The following is a 15,447-nucleotide window of genomic DNA, read 5'->3' on the forward strand; positions in this document are numbered from 1 at the left end:
GGCAGCGCCAGAGTCTCCCATCTTGTCCAACCAAAGATTATACTTGTTTGGTTCCCCTTCCACAAAAATCTGTAACATATTTTCTGAAGCCTGTCCAGGATGCCTCTGGGGATCCATGCTAGGGTCATCCAGTAGACAGGTGTTACTTCTAAAACTGCTTTAATCAGGATTAGTCTACTGGCTCTGGATAAGTATTTATGGTACCATATGTTCAGGCGCTTTTCCACCTTTGTGATAAGCCAGATATAGTCTACAATTTTGTAGCCAAATGGCTTCATACGGTATCGCAAGTATCTCAGGCCTTCTTTAAACGGATACGTGACAAAGGGGAATCTCCTAAGTGTGAACAACAACTCGTTTTTTGCACAACCGAGCGCAGACAAGGTAGATTTAGATTCATTTAAAACCATTCCAGTGGCCTTTTGAAAGACCCCCATGACTTGGTGGAGAGCTGTGAGGTCACTCAGACTGCCATCGAGAAAGATGAGGACGTCGTCCACAAAAAACAGATGAGTCAAGGAAAGGGAATCAGTAACTTTGATACCCTTTAAGCGCCCATTCCTATGCTCTTCATGAATAAATCTACTAAGGCCCTCCATGACCAGGAGGAACAAAAGCGGAGACAGGGGACATCCTTGTTTGAGTCCCCTTTCTGCATGAAAAAGAGGGGAAGCTGAGCCAATTATTAACACACAGAAGGGAACATCGGTTATGCAGCTCATGATCCATTTGATAAAAGGATAGGGAAAGCCAATCTGGGACAGAAGCAGGCAGAGGTATAGCCAATTGACTCTGTCAAAAGCTTTAGAGAGCTCAATATTCAGGATCATGCCCTTCGTTTTCCGGTACTGGACTAAATGGAGGAGTTCTTGAGCCGTCCCAATGGCCTCATGGATTTGTCTATTGTGTAAGAAGGCAAATTGCTCTTGGGAGATGTGGAGCGAGAGGACAGGCTTTAAGCGATTTGCAATGATTTTGGCTATAATTTTGTAAATGCAGTTGCAGAGGGATATGGGTCTGAAGCCATCAAAAGAGGAGGGTTTGTCAGATTTTGGTATGAGGGCGATAAAGGTGGCTTTCAGGCTACCCGGGATCCTCCCTCTCTTTCTGCTTTCCTCGATAATTTGCAGGAGGTCTGCCCCCAGTACCTCAAAAAAGGTCACATAGAATTCTACGGTCCATCCATCCTGTCCCAGGCTCTTTTCTTTCTTTAACATTTTTAAAGTATCTTCCAGCTCTCTCATAGATACTTCTCCCTCTAGCCCCTGTTCCATCTCCTGCTCAACAAACCTCGGGAAAAGTTTCACGGTTTTCATCACTTCGACCAGGGGGGCATGAGGAAGTGCTTTATAAATATTATGAAAATGTGAGCAAGCTAAGGTAGCCAACTCTTTGAAGGATTTAACTGACCTCCCCTCTGTATCCTTAAGTTCCCAGATAGTATTTATGGCCTTTCTACCATTTCCTTGTTTATGGAAGAATTTAGTATTATCATCCCCCTCCTTTAGCTAGATAGCCCTACCTCTAATTCGCTTCTCTGTTTGAGAGAACTTGGGTTCTCTTTTGAAGCGCAACAGTATAGGTTTCTTTTTGTTCTTGGGTCCTCATGACACCTCCTGTGTCCTCCTCAAACGAAAGTATGGCCCTCTCCGCCTCTTGGAGGGTTAAGTTGTCCGCCTCCTTTTTCTTTAGAGCCCAAGACTTAGATAGGCTCTTTAGTTCCTTCATATTGAGCAGGAAATTCTGAGTTATGTCCCCCGATGCACCAAAAGGGTGTGCCTTCCAGAAATCCGTCACAAGCTTGATATATTCCAGATCATGTAGCCAAGTAGAATTGAACTTATAAAGGGCCTTTGTCTTGTTAATGACATCCTGAATCTCCAGGTATATAGGGCGGTGGTTCGACAGCCCACCCGTGCTTACCCATTGTCTAATACAAGGTCCTCCATTGATTAGGCCTTCTTTCGTAAGAAAGCAGTCAAGTCTTCTACCCAAACTTGCTTCCCCCACTCTGCTATTCCTCCAGGTAGGATGCTTTTTTGCTGAAGGGACATCGATGAGACTGTGGGACTCCAAGAGGTTCTCAAAAAGACCCATCATAGCATCCACCTGGGCACTATTTCCCCAGGATTATGAGTATCCTAGAGAGAAATTGAGATCTCCCCCATGATAACATTGTCTTGGAGTAGTAGAGACGAGTTGAGGAGAGGTCTCCAAAAAGCCATCCTGTCTTGACAGGGTCCATACACATTGAGGATCCAGAATTCTGATTCTAGGGTTGGGGAGTATATATCTGCACCCAGAAAGCCTCGGCCTCCCCATACACTCAAAGTTTTAATAGATCTGTTACAAATGCCCAGGGTTAAACCCCCTGATCTACCCGAGGCATCGAGAGAGTGAAAAGACCATCCTGGGAGCCAAGAAGCAAGAAGGGAGGATACAACAGAAGCAGAGCCAAGGGTTTCTTGAAGGAAAATGATGTCGACCTGCTTAGAGGCAAATAAGCGCTTGAGGGCTAGTTTCTTATCCGGGCTAGCCATCCCATGACAATTAAATGAGAGGAGCTTCATGGGGGGGGGCATGCTCTGCTCTAAGAGCCCAGTTTAAAGTTTTCTGCTTGCCAGAGGCAACCTCCTCCCCAGCCTGATGCATGGCTTTGGAGAGGTGGGAGGGTCGCCCTCTAGACTTGGGAGGGGGGTGGAGGCAATGACCTCAAAGCCCATATAGTCAAACCCTTAAGAGCACATGCGGGAGCGGAGGTGGTAACGGGGTTCGGTATACTCAGAGTCCAGGAAAGGGGAAAGGGATGACTCCGAGAGAGAAGGCTGAGGGAAGGAGAATACAGGGAGGGAGGGGCAATTGTGCATTGCTAGACCATGGGAGTTAGATAGGAAGGTCCAGGGGGGGCAGAGGGGGAGCGCACAATGGAGGATCCAGGGGAACAATTGAACAAAAATGCCTGGAAAGAGAAGGCATAATAAAAGTAACAATGGTAGAAATAACAGAGGAGAGGGGGAGAGAAGACATACCCGTGGTGTGAGCATCCCCTGTGGCCACCCGTGCTCTGGTTAGAGGCGGAGAGGAGCCTTCCCACGCTTCTTCCTGTGGTCTTTCTCGTGATCCTTGTCAGCATCGGTCAGTTCTGGAGGGCACAGAGCTTCCTTGTTGATAGCAGAAGGAGGTTCCTCCCGTGGAGGGCAGTTTTCTTGCATGTTCTCCACCGGCAGTTGCACTCGCTTGTTGACTAGAGGGCAGTCTTTGTACACGTGCCCCACTTTATGGCAGTGTCGACATCTGTATGGGATGCCCTCGTAATCCAGAGGCTGCTTCCGTGTGAAAGACCTCCATTGTATCGTTAAATATTCTTGCAGACCTCCTCAAGTGTCCATATGAACCAGTATCCTCGCAAAAGCCATCTTTCCCGTGGACAAATATGACTTGTTTGATTCCATATAACTACCGATGGAATTCCCTATTCATCTGAAAACGTCCTCCGACCAAAAATGCAAGGGGAGGCTAGGTAGTCTTACCCAAATCGGCCTGACTCCGAGTTGCTCCATGTTCAGATAGAATAGGGGGTCCATCTCTTCAACAGGACTGAGGCATGTTCAAAATTCCAATACGACAAGAGTACCCAATTCGTGAGGTTAGGCATGGAGAATCTGAGAGCAAACCAGCCCTTTACGAACGTTTGCACAGTGGGCAGCTCCGCCAGGTGGTTCCTCTAGACCTCCGAAACCCAAGATTTCAAACGGGCCGTTGTGTCGTTGTGTGCCCTTATTCTGCCGACCAGTACCCTATTAGCAAAATCCATGGTCTCTCCTAGCGAAATGTCTTCCCCCAATCCGAGGAATGAGTCCACCTCCTTTGTTTTGAAGCACCACGTTTTTTTTGCAATCCTTTCCTCAACTGCAGGGTTCCCACCACTTTCTGAGGAGCGCTCCTGGATAGGGGTATTAACCGGGGGAGGGGATGAAGCAGTGGGGAGACTTTCCGCGGGGGGGGGGATACCAGTGAAACTGCCAGAGGGGGGAGGGGAAGTGCACAGCGGGGTCAGAGGAGTCGAGGATGTCGGAGGGGCACGGGGGGAGGGAGGGTTTATGGAAAAACCGGGGTGAGAAAACTGTCCAGGGGCCGAGGAGGGAGGGTTAGGGTTAAGGCAACCCGAAGCAAACCCTAAGGTCGCTGGGGACGACAGGGGAGTTGAGAGCGATGGCCAGGCAGGAGGGTCATCCGGCAAGACGAGCTGGTGGTCCGGTGGTCCAGAGAGCGCAGGGAGTCCAGAAATGGTCTCGTGCAAATCCTCGCCAAATGAAATGGTCCCCAACTTAGCAGGTCTCGAGGACGTCCAGATGGTGTCCTCCACAATTCCTCCTCCGAATAATCCACCATATCTAGGTCCATTGTTATCCGGGTAAAAACCAACGCCAGTTGCCTTGGTAATAGCCAGAGGGAGGAGCAACAAATCGACAAAAACCGACAAGAGAGGCCAGAGGTCAAACAACGATGTCGAAGAGCGGGAACGGGCGATCAGGTAAAAGAAAACGGAGTAAAAACCCCAAAACCACCCATAGTAAAAAGTAAGAGGTCTGCACGTGCGATGATGGGGACATGTGCAGTGTTGGTACAAACAACTGCACCCTTCTGCTGCGTCCATGATGCAGCTAGCCATGATTGCCTGCAACCCTAGCCCGGACCTCCATTTCCTGCTCCGTCGTCACTATTCTCTGATGTTGAATCCCATCAAATCTCAGTTTTGGATTTATTAATAAGGAGATATATTCATTTTTAAATATAATATAAAAAAATTGTTTTATTCTATTTTAAAATATGTTAAAATAATAAAATAATATTCGTTTATATATTTTTATAAGTTCAATAAAATAATTATAAAAAAAATTGAATATATCTATTTATTATAATTTGACAAATTTAATTAATTATTTTTAATGAAGAAAAGTATTATATGTTAAAATTTACAGGGATTAAATGTTTTAAAATGATGACTATATCTTATTTAAAAGAATTCTACATTAATACCATATGTCAATATAATGGGTTATCATAAACTTGGAGCTCAAAATGTATCGGTAACTTGACCAAGTCAAGTTTACCTTAACTACCCAATAAAAATTAATAATAATAATAATATAGGATATTTGTTTTTATTATTTTACTTTGAAGTTATTTTTATATTATTTTGATGGAGTCAAAATGTTTACAGGGCATTACATGACAACATCTACCATATTGGGCTGGAGAACACTTTTACTTTTTATTTTTTTACCAACATTTAAAAGATGTTAACTTACTTACATTACTTCGACACATCTCCAACATACTTGGTTGTTGAGCAGATCTCGACACAAAAACATATCTAATACTATACAAAATATTGATAAACAACCATCTTTAATTAGAACTAATATAATTATTTATAAAAAAATATTTTAAACGCTTAGTTATTCAATAAAATTAAGAGACAACCTTTTTTAATTGTGGTAGGTATGTTGATGGTTTCATAATAAGGAAGATTCTCATTCTTACCAAATACTTATAGATCTCATTGATTACCTTATTTCTTTATATGCAAGGAAAACAAATTCTTAACCAGTCAAATTTTTATTTTTATTTTTTTGTAAGTTGGGTGGGTCCTTCTATTAACCAAAATAAAAAAATTTACACCAATCTTTCATTTTCAGCCATGCATCTTTGCGACAGGTGGCCTCAACTTGCCCCATGGTCAACCATATAATTTTGGCCATCTCAGATTTTTTATTTTTTTTGTAAGTTGGGTGGGTCCTTCTATTAACCAAAATAAAAAAATTTACACCAGTCTTTCATTTTCAGCCATGCATCTTTGCGGCAGGTGGCCTCAACTTGCCCCATGGGAAACCATATAATTTTGGCCATCTCTCTATAAAATAACCAACCTAGATCCATCTTAACTCTCTATCTACCAAGTGTTGAGAAGGATTAGATCTCTTTTCACTTTAAAATATGTTTGTACCTCAAGAGATTTGATCCCTCTCAACACTTGGTAAATATGAAATTAAAATGGATCTAAGTTGGTTTTAAAAATAATATAATTTATAGTTTCTACTTAAGTATTGGTGTTTTGTTTCCTAAATATTGTTTTTATAAATTAATATGAATTATAATATTAATAGTAATCTATGTTGAAACTTTTGAAAAAATATATAATAAATAGATAAATATTTATTTATTATTTACTTTTAAATTATTAAATTTTAGTTGTTCAAATTTAAACTTGTAAATTAATAAAATTAATTATTATCTTTAAACCTAATTCGTCATGGTCTAACTAACAAACAAGATGATTTTTTGGCCAAAATCTAGCAATACAATTTCTATCAATATTGTGATTTTTTGTTGTTTAAAATACGCTTCTGAATTTCAGCACCTGAAAACCCTGAGGCACTCGATCTTTGTGAATTAAGCAATTTAAACCTGTGCTTTTTAAAAATTTGTATTAGATTTTGAAAAACAATTAACTAAAAAAATGTTTGGAATATTACTATCTGATCTATTAATTAGACTACCCAAACTTAATTCATAATCTTTCACAAAATAATGTCATAATTTTTAATTATTAATCCATTTATAAATTATAGTGTTTAATTCTCGATTTATCCATTTATAAATTTTGAATTTCAAAATGGACATTTTCATATATATTATTCACTATGATTATTGTTAAAGTGTCTAATGGGCCTCTTATATATATATAGGCGTAGTCTAATTTATAGACAAATATATATATAGGCGTAGTCTAATTTATAGACGAAATAAATTTGTTCGGAATCCGACAAAAGAATTTTAAGAAAAAATGTGATTTTTTGTTGTTTAAAATGCATTTTGAATGCATAAATGGATTCAACACCCTGAGATTAAACAACTTAAACTCATGTTTTTAAAAACCTTTACTAGATTTTGGTTAAAATTAATAAAAAAGAATGTCTTGAAAAAAGGGCATTTCGACCAAAAGTTAGATTATGCCTATATTTTTTTTTTCCAACTATGGTTCACGGTCATTGAGTGACCGCTACGTTCACAAGCAATAATCCAGGTAAATCCATCAGATTGGATCCATTCGTCGGTCTAATATGTCGGGCCTAACCCTAAGGGCGTCAAGGAGATTTGACCCTGTGAACTTCTAATTGGCAAGGTACTTAGCAACGAGAACTCGATTTGAGTTATCCCTTAGGGTTAAACTATATCTATATATATATATATAGATATATAATTTTAATGAACTACACACATAATTTGTATAATAAATGTATTACTATGTTAAATTTTGATGGTCAAATTTAACTACCCTACATTAATATTAGTTATTTTTTTATTAATCTTAACTCATTCTAAAATTATTATTAAATTATGAATTTTTTAATTTCTATTAAATTAAATATTATATATAAATATCACAATCATTCTTTTTTAGTTGTTGGATTTAGTATATTATATATAAATATCACAACCATTCTTTTTTAGTTGTTGGGTTTAATTGGATTAAAACAACTTTTGAAAAAGGTGTTATTGCCATGGTTTGGTTGTAGTCTATGGTTTTGTATTTTATATTGATTTAATCTATTAGTTGTTGCCCATGATTTTGATAGAGCCATAGTTTTGTATTTAATCCAATTAATTAATTTTTGTTTGTTAAATTTTCTTTTATAAATTAAGAACACTGATATAAATTATTGTTAGGTGAAAAACTTAATCTATTAATTTTTGCCCATGGTTGTGAGCTTTATATTTATTCTAATTTATTATTTTTTGTTTGTTAATTTTTCTATTATAAATTAAGATGATAAAAATAAGTCGTTTTCATACTAAATTATTTAACGTTACTTTATATTGTACATTTTATATTTATATATGTTTTAGTTTGCATATTAATTAAAACATAGGAAGCAAACAATTTTTTTTCTATATATATTTTCCTTGACATCAAAAATATTGACAGACTTCCGTACAATGTGCCTACACATTTCCTCTATATCGGTTGTAGAGTGCCTTTCCGCACAACAAGTCCAAAATTGAAACATATACATCATTAGAAATTCTACCAGAGAGTCTATCAATCTATCATAACAAAATTCTTAAGCGTTGCATTAAATTAGATTACTCAAAAGAATTGATAGGTTCCAGGTTCTATGCACTAGAGCCCAGTGATGTGGGTGATGATGCATAACTGTCAAGTCTATACATTACCTCCTCTCTCACTCCCGCGGGGGACAATCACGAATAATTTTAAATTAAACCACTAACTTTATTATTATTATTTATTTGAAATTACAATTTATTATATTATAAAAATTCATTTAATTTTGGCTTGGAGAAGATTAAAGATTAAAACTCTTTAAATTAAAGTATCAACTTCTTTTTTACAAGGCAAACCCTCATGGCAAAACATCTTGTCTCAACGATGAACCACACTAGATGGTTCAAAATGCGTCAACAACATATTTTTGATGTGATTATTGCTAAAAAAATTCTCAATACTCAAAGTATGGATCATACAAATCTAAATTTTTATACCTCATAAAACCCATCTTTATTATTACTATTTATTTTAAAATTATAATTGATTATATTATAAAAAAGCACTTGATTCAAGTTATAATTACACCAAAGGCGTTTTCATTATGGGCTTTCTTTGTCCAAACATTGTTCACTCTAGTGAATGAGAGAGCTGAAATTTCATCCAACCCCGTCAAATCGTTTTTGGCCACGTTGCAAGTGTTTGTCAGACCATGTTGCCTTAGGCAGGTTCAAGCCTCTGCAAGGTTTGAATCTCCACTTTTCCATCTCAGTTCCCTTCATGTTCTGGACCTCACATCCATTGTCGTACTTCACGGGTCGAATCTCGGGCTCACACGACAACCTACAGGCATTGGCGTTTCTGCTCAGAGATCCATTTGGCACACCGGGAAAAGCAGGGTTACTATCTTTCCGTTGTCGCGGGAGTTGAAAATAGTTTGACATTGTTACCCGCTTGTTGTACAACAACAGTTGAGTCAGATCAACGACCCCTGTTACTCATGAAATGCCACAAAACAGATGGGGTTCGACACATTCTACTGCATAAAATATTGAATAAATTTCTTGTTATAAATTTTTGAAAAGGAAAAAAACAACCATTCATGTGTGACGCACAAAAGGAATTTGACTACAATTCTTAACTTCAACGAGCAAAAATATTTGCGAACTTGTTAGATACTCCACAAAATTTGAGGCCTTAAATTTCACAACAAATGACCTACTTTGTACAACTGCAAAAGTAATGGGCAAGAGCACATATGGAAATGTGTATAAGGTTACTTTGGAGGACGAGAATCAAGTTGCAGTGGAGAGCTCGAGGGAGTGAATAATGAAGAATCAAAGAGAATTCGAGACAAAAGCTTATGCTCTTGGGACGATCAAACATCCTAATTTGCTTGCTATGAGAGCTTATTACTAGGGTCCTAAAGATAAAAAACTTTTGGTCTTTGACTTCATGCCTGGTGGAAGCCTTGTAACATTTCTTCATGCAAGAGGCTTAAAGACACCTTTGAATTGGCACACCAGGATGGAAATTGCAATTGGTGCAGGGCGAGGACTTGCTTATCTACACAGCAATGAGAACATCATTCATGGAAATCTCACTTCCAGCAACATCCTGCTTGATGCAAACATGAATGCCAAGATTGCAGATTTTGGCTTGTCTAGGTTGATGACAACTGCTGCCAATTCCAATGTGATTGCCACAACAGGGGCTCCTGAGCTCACAAAACTAAAGAAAGCCACCACCAAGACATATGTATACAACTTTGGGATTGTCTTGCTGGAGCTTCTGATTGGCAAGGCACCAGGAGAGCCCATGATTGCAGACAATGAGATGGACCTTCCTGAATGGGTTGCTTCCATTGTGAAAGAAGAGTGGACTAATGAAGTTTTTGACTTGGAATTGATGAAAAAAACTTCCAATTTTGAAAATAAGTTGCTTAACGCTTTGCAATTGACTATGCAATATATAGACCCTACACCATATGCAAAGCCATAAATGAATAAAATTATGCATCAACAGAAGAATCAAAACCTAAATTTAATCACTCCTCCACTTCAACAACACCATAACAATATATAATAAGACTCATACATATGATATCATATAGTAACTATACCATATATTACTCTACGTTGCTTTTGGGTACTTTTAGATACACAACCGTTTGTTCATTTAATTCATTCTTTGATTTTATTGTTATGTTTTGTAACATTTTTGTTTTGTTTTTTAAATTTTCTGATGTTAAATTTTGTTTTCTGTAAACATGTAAATTATGTAAACTTTGTAGGTGGGCTCTGTTTATTGCTAAATAATCTTTCCAAATCTTTATTCCTTCCCCTAACTTTGAATTTGCACTTTTAAAGCAATTGCTAATTTATTATATTATAAAAACTCAGTTAATTCAAATTATAATATATTATATTATAAAAGCTCAATTCAGGGTCGGTTAATATTACAACTCTTTGAAATCTGTGTCCGAGTGCTCAACCTGGAATGAAGGCTTCTGAGGTATCCGACGGCTGAACAAATTATAAGATCCCATTTTCGGCAGCACACAGTATTATCCGTGGTTTTCTCAATCCAATGTCTGCAAGCCAGCTTTATTTTGTACAGTAAAACATTGGTGACAACAATTCGAAATTGGTTGTCGAATTTGACAGAAACCCTGCTTAATTCGCAATGCAAATGGCTGGAAAACTCATGAAGGCTGTTCAGTACAGTGGATACGGGGGAGGCGCTGGCGCTCTCCAGGTAAACTCAATGGAATTCTTTAAACCCTCAAATCCCCAATCAATATTTATAATTGGCTGCCTTTTTTTTGCATTATTTGCGCCAACGTTGTCAGGCCATGTCTGGCTGTTCTTCAGCATATGAATTAAAAAATTTGGATTAGTTTATGCCATTCCCATATCTGGCTATTTGACGGCATTTTCTTTGGTGGGCGCAGAGGGTTTTTGGACCATTTCCCCAAAAAAATATCAACACTGATGCTGCTTTAATAGGATCCCTGTTATTTGCTTAGACAATTCAATGAAAATATGTATTGGGAATGGTTTGTGGTTATGTTTTCCTTTTAGCATCCTTAGAGACCTATCTGGTCTACAGGACCACTTTTTGATTTCTTTAATAAGCATGGAGAGGGTAAAATGCTTCTTTTAAACAATAGATGTTCATGACATTTTGCACGAGAAAAATAATGGAAAATCATGAATAGAATCAAGACTGGTGGGTTGTAAAACCAAAACATAGCCAGTTAGCGATAAAAGTCCATACATGAGACCTTTTCTAAAACAAGAAAAAAGTCCTATCCAGCTGGCCACATCCCACGAGACACACAAGTACCTTTTTATCTCTTGAACAGCAGTTCGCATGAGTTGAAACAATGAACAAAGTCTTGTCCAGTTAGCCACATCGCAAGAGATGCGTAGATACACACTTGTCCCATAAGTATCAGCTAGTATGAGCGCATCTCCATGCGGGGGATCATCATGATATTTGGGGACTGGTTCCCAACAATCAGCAGCAGGCTCAGCATCATGTATCATCGGCTGGCAGCCATCGTTCCCAGGTTCACGTTCCGGAAGCTTTTCAGCCTTTGATATGTGGATAGCAAGTGTGGGGAATTTGTTACTCTGCTGCGCAGGATGAGGGGGCAGCTATGGCAATGTTCCCTCCATTAGAGAGTCAGATTTTTGACATAAAAGCTTCATTTGAGTATAATAAAATGATATGCGTGTAGATTTTATTAAAAAAGGGCGGGCCTCACATGCTTCTTCCACAAGCACTAGGAAAATATAACGAAAAGGGTTTCAAAATCACCCATGTACAGGTATAATCAGAGATTGGTGAAGCAACAGACCACTCCAGAAATAAATCCTTACCTTAACAAAAATTCAGTCGCTTACACAAGGGAGCGGCATCAGGCTGGGAATCTGAACCAGATAAACACTCCCCACAAGCTGCTTATAGGGTGTGTACTGTGCAGGGAAGAACACATTTGCAATGCCATAACAAACAGAAAACAACTGAAATCGAGAAACTCTTAAGGAAGAACGGAGCACCGTAGAAACAAACTGACAAGTCAGGGTAAGGAATCAGCCGACACCCGAGGAACTAAGGCTACCAGTAAACAGTGGGGGTAACATCTGCTTCGTCCTATTCTGTTCCTCTCCTCCAGTATTTCCCACATCAATGCCTAGTTTCTTTTTGCCAACCACATAAAGATTTGAGTCTTGAGAGGAGATCTGATTATCCATATCTCCGTCCACTACCATTGAATAACTTCTGGCCTGTCAGGAACAAACATAGTTTTGTAGCCAAATTTTGGAGGCATAATTGCCTGTACCTGGGTTCTTTGGCCACACCCCTTCATCTCCCTAGTTCTTGATTCTAGAAAGGGTCAACTTTAGCTTCCCCATATATGCTTCCCATTTGGCCTTCTCTTGGCCCAACAATCCTAGCTGCTTCTGCCTTCTTCTAGACTTGATGCCGATTGGTCGAGCTTTCAGGTGAGGCTGTAAGTGCTAAAGTAATTATATCTTCACTATGTAAAGCATTGATCTCTGCTTCTGAAAGTTTAAAATCGTTTCCAATATCCACCCAAGATTTTTTTCCTATTTTTATTTTGTCACCTTTCCATACCTTCCATGCAAGCCAATTCCGTACCGATGGAAAAACCTGCATTTGGATGGGCATCTAATCTAATCTTCAATAGAGTTAGGTTCATTCTATTTCTGAACTAACAATTGGTTCGATGACCCATCCTTTGAAATCAATCTCCTCGCACTCTTGTCTGCCACGGCTATACCAAACTGAAATATGTATTTTAGCTCCCAGCCTCCCTTATCTTTTGGCCTTAACTACTTATTTTTATATGACAAAGGGGTTTACCGTCTTTATTCTGTTGTCTGATTATAAGAATCTGAAGCTAACCCTTTTGATTTTTTTCAAGAACGCCTTTTGGGATGCATGCTATAGTATCCTAGTAAACAGGGATTGATTCCAGCACTGACTTAACAAGTAACAGCCTTCCCCATCTGTTGCATCAAGGGTGTATTCTTTTCTCCACCTTTATTATCAAGCATTTGCAGTAGGCATGCCATTACTTATGCTCAACTACTAAAGAATAAAATCCTTAGTCTTGAAGAGTGTGAATGAATGCTTGTAAAACAGATGCTTGTTAAAATGACATTGAATTGCATCTTCTAGTGGAGGAGTGGTGCAATGGGCAATATTCATTTCAAATGATTGTTTAATGTTAATCACATAACACAAATTTCACTTATAAATATATCATGAGATTGCAAGGTTCTTTGATTACTATAAAACGGCCATTGTTGAGCAGATTTTCTAAAAAGCTTTCAGTGTGCGAGACCATTTGGAATTTCTCTATGGTTGTTGTGCTAACTTGATAATGGATATAATGAGGGGCTAAATAGATTGCATGCATGCTTTTACATTAGTCTATAGTATATGCTAGCTACTAGAGTCCTTATTCATGTATTTGTTTATGAAATTTTGACATTTTCAATTTCTACACCAACTAGTGCATTTTGCTTTCTACATTCATAAAGCAAATGTTGATAGTCATATCAATGATTTATCACCTGTTTTGATTTTTCACATTTCAGTCCGTGGATGTTCCAATCCCCGCTCCAAAGAAAGGTGAATTGCTGATTAAGTTGGAGGCAACTGGTCTGAATCCGGTAGATTGGAAAATACAAAAGGGAGTGCTTCGTCCTTTCCTTCCACCAAAATTTCCTTTTATCCCTGGTATGTAATTTGCCTCTATTCAAGTTAGGATTTTGTTGTGTGGTTTCCGTGTAACAATTTATTATATAAAAGACTGTTCTGTGATATGCCCTCTCTTTCCATTGAGCTTTCATTTTGTCCTTGGTAAGTGAATAATTGTTGGAAGTTGACAAGTATTCAAATTAGTAGTTGTTGTTTGTTTTCCATGTAACATTTCACTCATAATATTTGTATCTAGTTTGGAGTATTGTTTAATGTGTATTATTTTGTTTACCAACTCTTAATTCCTTGAAGCCATTGCGGTTAAGTAGCCTAACTAGACAACATCGAGAAGGAGTCCCAATTTTTTCTTTAATCTGTCTACATTAATTTCTTAGAGCTTGACTAGATGAATCATTGGATATTTTAGCGATAATGTTTTGTAACTGTTAATAAAAGATAGATTCATGAAACTTATGTAAAGCTAGTATTTTGATATGCTTTTATCAGTTTCAATATGAAATAACTATTGATAAGATTGCTCAAAGAATATTTTGTTTCTTCAGGTAAATATGTTGAAAATGTAGCGAGTAAAAGCCTTCTGGCTTCTGCCTTAGCCAGTGAATACCTCGATTTGTCTTTCTCTCAATATGAGTGTGAGCTCATGAGTTAGACTTCAGTTAGGATGAGTTTCTCATACCACCATTCCTGAATGCTATCCTTGAGAATCCTTGACACCATGATCTAGATCCCCACTTGATCTCAGAGTCCCAACAATGAAACCATTTGTTGGTGGAATTTTTTTTGTCTTGTAGACTCAAGGTTCAACCATTGGTTGCCAACAACAGAGGCTGTCGTAGTCTAGCGCAACGCCGACAATTTCATTCCTCCATGAAGGAGAAAAGTATCACTTGAGGCGTGCCGAGACGTCTTAAATATTAGAGGGGGTTTTAGACAATGTTGGGATTCAGATTACATTATCCATCATGTTGTTTAATTATATAGGAAGCTTCAATAACCTTGCGCACAATATACAAATATCTATAGCAAACCATCTAAGAATGTATTATAAAATTTTTAAAAGCGGATACATAACACAACAACATTCAATCACAGAACATACAAGTATAACCGCACAACACGCTCATTATATTATATCCAAAATCAAGCCATTACAATGCAGATCTGCAAAGATTGTGTAAGATCTATTCAGGATCATTCCAAAATGAAACAGAGCAAGATTGGATTACATTCACAATACATTCAAAGGGACTTCAGGTCTCATTTCAACAACATGTCAGCATAGCTCTCTCTATCATATGTATTCGGCTCAATCCATGCAACTTTTATAGATTTCCTTCTTTGTCTTGATTTGCGCTCGCTTGATCTGGTCCAACTTAATCCCTTTGACGAAATCTAGGTGATTTGGTCCATTTCTTCTTGATTCTTTTAAAACTAACACCTAGATCCCTCTTCTGTGGCTTTAGCAAGCCCTGAGATAACCGTTTTCTTTTTGCGCGCCGCTTTCTCTTTTATGGTCCAACTTTCTGGCTTGTTCTATCATTTACTTTTCTTGCTTCTGTTGATGATTTTCGGGACTCTTTTTCGAAAAAAATGATCAAAACTGTCCAAAAACGAAG

At 38.1% G+C, this 15,447-nt stretch overlaps 1 protein-coding gene and 1 pseudogene across 1 annotated transcript in view; both read left to right on the top strand.

Moving 5' to 3' along the window:
• The first annotated feature begins 9,598 nt into the window (after positions 1-9,598).
• On the top strand, positions 9,599-10,072 carry LOC149242916 (probably inactive leucine-rich repeat receptor-like protein kinase IMK2 pseudogene; annotated as a pseudogene).
• Positions 10,073-10,512: 440 nt separating this feature from the next.
• Positions 10,513-15,447, top strand: part of LOC149242917 (chloroplast envelope quinone oxidoreductase homolog) — a 167,309-nt gene continuing 162,374 nt past the window's right edge. Inside the window, exons 1-2 of the mRNA XM_089374385.1 lie at positions 10,513-10,828; positions 13,708-13,849. Coding sequence (XP_089230511.1) covers positions 10,757-10,828; positions 13,708-13,849 — 214 coding nt within the window. The 5' untranslated portion in view covers positions 10,513-10,756. The remainder of the gene's footprint in view (positions 10,829-13,707; positions 13,850-15,447) is intronic.

Source organism: Pinus tabuliformis, chromosome 8, assembly GCF_031772625.1.
Source record: "Pinus tabuliformis cultivar Carrire ecotype Pingquan chromosome 8, CPIR1, whole genome shotgun sequence".
Taxonomy (NCBI): domain Eukaryota; kingdom Viridiplantae; phylum Streptophyta; class Pinopsida; order Pinales; family Pinaceae; genus Pinus; species Pinus tabuliformis.